The sequence below is a fragment of the Sitodiplosis mosellana genome, unplaced genomic scaffold (genome assembly GCF_009176505.1).
Source record: "Sitodiplosis mosellana isolate CC-2019 unplaced genomic scaffold, AAFC_SMos_1.0 Smas_scaffold_6210, whole genome shotgun sequence".
Classification (NCBI taxonomy): Eukaryota; Metazoa; Arthropoda; class Insecta; order Diptera; family Cecidomyiidae; genus Sitodiplosis; species Sitodiplosis mosellana.
In genome coordinates, this window is record NW_022601451.1 from 1 (window position 1) to 5,262 (window position 5,262).

The window sequence follows — 5,262 nt, forward strand, 5'->3', positions numbered from 1 at the left end:
CGAAAACAAACAATTCAAAAAATTCTTCTCTCTTTTCATCTATTTGCTTATTTTTTCATGGATGGAATGCGCAGGCTCAATATTCATCTGAATTTTTACATAGAAACAACTAGCTCCAATGAGAAACCATTTGTTTTTGAATTAAGCCAATGTACGTATGCACCGAAAGGTACATACAACGATCGCTAGTATTGTGTCAATGGGCACAGCAACCCAGTGTCAGATACCATAATACTAAACGCATCCATTCCCATTGAGACTTGATGTAATTTGTTCGCGTGGAATTTGAGAACAATGACAAATGAATGGGTGCGTTTAATATTATCCACTATACTAGCGATGGTCGGGTGGATATGTCTCTGAACACTTAAGGTTTTGAAATAAAACAGTTGAGGTTTTCCTTGAAATTATGAGTGTATTCGGAAGTTTACAGCTTTTTTCTTAGCATTCGTATATGGTTTATCAACTTTTCACATCATAACCGATATAGTCGAACCAAGCAGCAACATTAATATGGTTAAAGTTTGACAAAAATATATTAAAATTAACTCTCAAACGGGCAAGTGGCTCCGTTGTGGTCCGAGAAGATGGTTTTTCAATAAATAAATATATAAAAACTAGATTCTTGTGCGGAAAAGGTGATGCATTGTACTCTTTGATCCATTCCACGTATTACAGCCAAAAAAAATTGAGCATCAATCATTAGATGGCACTCCGTGGAGCTAAATATATTTTCTGGACACAAGTGGGAAAATGGGCCCATGGCTTTATGGTTGTAAAATTGGGAATACATAATATATCATCCAAAGTAGGATTATTCCGAAAACCATTTTAATGCGCAATATACCAATAAAATTGGATGAAACTTAGAAAAGTTACAGAGACATGTATTCATTTGGATTTTTGTCAAATGTCAAAAAACGCAAAAAATAGTCATTTCTCCACCAGAATTGATAATGTTTTCGGTGTAAAAAGGAATGTATCATAAAAAGTAGTACATTTCATTCAATTTTTTCGGCATATGGCACGTTTGAGAGATGCATCTTTCTAGCTTCCAGCACAGTCTCACTTTTGAAAATATATTGCGTTTTTTTTTCAATTTTACAGCCATAAAACTATGGGTCCATTTCGGTCTTAAGTGATTTAGCTTGCCCGTTTGCGGGTTAATATTCTACATGACAATCGAATACGGAACTCAAAGGAAAAAATTTGATTTTTCAATTGATTTTAATTTTGGCGTCTTTTTTCTTCAGTCTCCTTAAGATAGTCAGCCACCGCCTTTTTGTTATCTGAAAAATAATATTGTTTGAATTACGTTTTTTTCTAAACAAAAATGTTCAACATTACTATTCAAAGCAATCTGATAAGGTGTCTCATGTAGATAATCTTTATTAGTAAGACTGGCTTGATTGGCGACAAGGATTTTAATGATCTGTAAGTTGCCTGGAAAATAATATCGACCAATGAGAAAGACTAGATTAATTACTCATTTTGTCCAAATAAATATTCAAAATTACCATTCTCAGCAGCATAATGAAGAGGTGTCCGATCATGGGAGTCTCCTAAATCAACTTTGGCTCCTCTCGTGATGAGCATTTCAGCCACATCCTTGTGTCCTGAAAAATAGAACAGATCAATGAAAAAAATCAAACCATTCTCTTATTTACCGAAAATAAATATTCAAAATTACCATTCTCAGCAGCATAATGAAGGGGTGTACGCTGAAGAATGTCTAAAGGATTAACTGTAGCTTTTTTTGCGATGAGCAATTCGACAACCTCCGTTTGATCTGAAAAATAACATCGATCAATGTTAATCAAGTCTATCTCTCATTAAGTGAAAATATTCAAAATTACCATTCATAGCAGCATAATGAAGAGGTGTCCGATTATAAAAGTCTTTAATATCAACTTTGGCTCCTTTCGTGACGAGCATTTCAGCGACATCCTTGTGTCCTGAAAAATAGCAAAGATCAATGAAAAAAATCAAACCATTCTCTTATTTACCGAAAATGAATATTCAAAATTACTATTCATAACAGCATGATGAAGAGGTGTCAGATTATAATTGTCTAAAACATCAACTTTGGCTCCTTTCGTGATAAGCCTTTCAGCGACATCCTTGTGTCCTGAAAATTTACACCAGTCAATGAATGAGATCAAACTTATTTCTTATTCATGAAAATATTCAAAATTACCATTCATAGCAGCCAAATGAAGAGGTTTACGCTGTTCTTCGTCTGTCGAATCAACTTTGGCTCCTTTTGTGAGGAGCTTTCCAACGTCCTCCAAGTTACCTGAAACAGATCAATGAAATAGATTCAATCAATTTCCCATTTGATGAGCATAGTTTTCCAGATCTACCATTCTCAGCAGCGACATGTAGAGCTGTTCGGCTGCTTTCGCCTTTTTTGTTTCCTTGAAATAAAAAAAAATAAATCAGTGAAGTGAATCAAAGGCAAATGTCTTACATCCGCGAGATGAACTTTTCACGCTCTTGTGTAGAAAGACAGCGAAATGAGTGTTCAGCTATTTGGAGGACTTCTTCAATTCCACAGAAAAAAAAAGGTAACTTATGTCGAGAACCCATAAAATAACCCATAAATTGAGCCTATTTTTTAAAATATAAATCCCGAATTCAACCAGAAAATTTTCATTTTTCTTTTATTGAAGCGAATATTTCACGTTACACTTTAAAAAAAACGATTCCGTATTGGTGTAGTATTCGAAAAAAAACAACAATACCGCCCGAGACAAATGCTAATTTCGAACTGATAATTAAGTAATTATACTTGAGTAATTATATTACTTGATAGCGAATATGAATACAATGACGATTGGAATGGATGATTCAACGCGTTGTTTTTTTTTTTCTTAAACTAATTATACGTCAAACGAATGTTAAATGAAACGTTACATTTTGTATTTTCTAAAATGCAACAAATTCGTCATGAATGGTTTGAATCAATTGAGTTTTGGTTCTTTTGGCCTGGATTCTTTGTTAGATTGATGGAAAATGCATCAAACGGTGCTTTGTATGTCGAATAGTGAGAATGAAACATTGAAAAGAAATTTAGCTTCAATCTTACCTTGTGTCATGGCTCCCTTTGCTTTGTCAACCGATCCACCATCACATTCAATTTGCTTCAAGTTGAAAAATTGGAACGCATAAATGGTACTTAGTTTGGAATAACCAAATTGAATGAATTGAAATGTAAAATTAATGGATTTTTGAAACAAAAAAAAACCATTTGCCAATATAAAGTGGTGAATTGACATTGCTTTAAATTTGGGGTAATTAATCGCGTGGTATTTTTTTTTTTTTTGGTTTTCCTTCGTTTTCGAAAAGTCAATTTATATCGAAAATGAAAAAATACTCTTCATGTCATCGATCGACACAATACAAAAAATATACAGAAAAATTTGTAAGTTACCATGAATTGGTCTCCCAAAACCGCAACCAGAACCAAACAAACTGAACGGAGAGAAAATATTGATTAAAAGACAATCTCAAGTATTGTCAAAAATGAAAATTTAAAAAAAAAATGAAGGAAAAAAAAACTTAGAAGAGACTCACCCATCAATTGCTTAGACATGTTTCTAGTCGAATCACTTGAACAATAACTAAATTTCCACGATTTTGGTGCCTTATTTATAGTCAAAAATTAGATGTTGTTATCTTGTGGTTACTATGCCACGTACAGCAAAACGAAATTCCTTACGACTGAAATCGCAAACAAATTATTTGAAAAAATGTTTTTAATTCGAGCTTCTCGCGTTTTGTTATTTTGACAGGTGCAAATGTTTGGATATGTAAATGAACTCGTATTGACACAAAGGAAATTGCGCATGAAAACCAAAAGATGAGTAATAACTTTTTCTAAAAATAATTTGTTTTCGAACTCAGTGAACGTACAATTAAGTGTCCTTGTGTAAATTCTCGCTTGTTCATTACACAGATGCAAATCTATATATGTAAATGATTAGACGATCTAATCAAGAATTCCAAGAAACCATAGATACATGAAGAATTGTTAATATACCTAAATTGGAATATTCAAATAATTTGACTGAAAAATGAAATATGGTTGGTTTCTCCAAAGGCTCATTAACATCTATTATTATTATTATTATTTATTTCACCGTCTAATCACAGACTGAATAATATCATATAATTCATTTTCATTTGATGTTAGCCTTCAAACAGTAAAATGTATTTTCTAACGTTGTTCGTAAAATCGGTGCCTGAGTGCCCAGGTTGGTTAGCATATTTTCTGGATTTTATATGGGAAATGTCTTTTTTTTTCTAAAAATTTCATTTTTAAATGTGAATATTTCAGTATTTATTGATCGGAAAAGTATGAAAATTACTTTGAAATGTGATAAAAGTCATAAAAAATCGAAATACGAAAGACAACAGCAAGTTTTTTTGGAATTTTTTCAATAAAGTGGAGATTGCAATGTTGATCTCTTCATAAAAATGAAGGCAAAAATGTATACATACAAATTCCACTATGGCCGATTTTGACGTCAAAAATTGAGATTTTGAACGGCAGGTTGGATCAAAAAGTTATGTATATCACTAGAAAGGTCTTGAAAGTAGATTCCATTTTTGATATAAAACTTCAAAATGGGCCGGCATTTGGCCAATATTTGGTCGTTGGAATTGATAAAATGGCCATATTTTAATAAAATGATGATCGATTCTGATGTTTTATAGCTCAAATTACATGTACTTTTCAAGATCTTTCCAATGATGTATATTTCATAGTTCCCACATTAATTTGTATACGCAATTTGTCGAAAAATGTATATGGGCACTCAGGCACCCATATTACGTATAGCGTATCACACATGCTAACGCGCATATGTGGTAAGCTAGTGCGCGTATGTGGGTATGTTAACCTAATTTTTGTAGCCAAATGTTCAACCAATCGAACCATAGTCATTTCATTAATTTATGATAAGAAATAATTAAGATATAAGCATTCAAAGTTGGTTTTGGGCACACAGTGCCCAATTAACGGTTTGAAGGTTCAATAAATACTGAAATATTTTCATTTGAAAATAAAAATTCAAGAAAAAACTGACATTTCCCTTTAAAATGCATTATGGGCACTCAGGCACCGGTTTCGCGAACAACGTTAGAAAATAGGTTTCACGGTTTGAAGGTTAAAAGAAAATTTAACAAATAATTCTGTATTTTATGTATTCAAAATAATGTCGAATGAAATTGTTGCAGGTATTCTTTTATCTACCGTTC

At 32.5% G+C, this 5,262-nt stretch overlaps 1 protein-coding gene across 1 annotated transcript; it reads right to left on the minus strand.

Annotated features, from left to right (window-relative positions):
- Positions 1 to 760: 760 nt before the first annotated feature.
- Positions 761 to 3,630, minus strand: LOC129577718 (serine/threonine-protein phosphatase 6 regulatory ankyrin repeat subunit B-like). The gene is made up of 11 exons (XM_055465219.1): positions 3,577 to 3,630; positions 3,434 to 3,474; positions 3,089 to 3,143; positions 2,364 to 2,417; positions 2,198 to 2,296; positions 2,030 to 2,128; positions 1,857 to 1,955; positions 1,691 to 1,789; positions 1,518 to 1,616; positions 1,348 to 1,443; positions 761 to 1,289 (listed from the first exon to the last, which is right to left on the minus strand). The coding sequence occupies exons 1-11, from the start codon at positions 3,593 to 3,595 to the stop codon at positions 1,228 to 1,230; spliced, it is 822 nt and encodes a 273-aa protein (XP_055321194.1). The 5' UTR covers positions 3,596 to 3,630; the 3' UTR covers positions 761 to 1,227.
- Positions 3,631 to 5,262: the final 1,632 nt, after the last annotated feature.

Coding starts and splice junctions, on each gene's coding strand:
- LOC129577718 (XM_055465219.1), bottom strand. Junction 1,790..1,856: donor TCATTATGCTGCTATGAATG/GTAATTTTGAAT, acceptor GTTATTTTTCAG/ATCAAACGGAGGTTGTCGAA. Junction 1,617..1,690: donor TCATTATGCTGCTGAGAATG/GTAATTTTGAAT, acceptor TCTATTTTTCAG/GACACAAGGATGTGGCTGAA.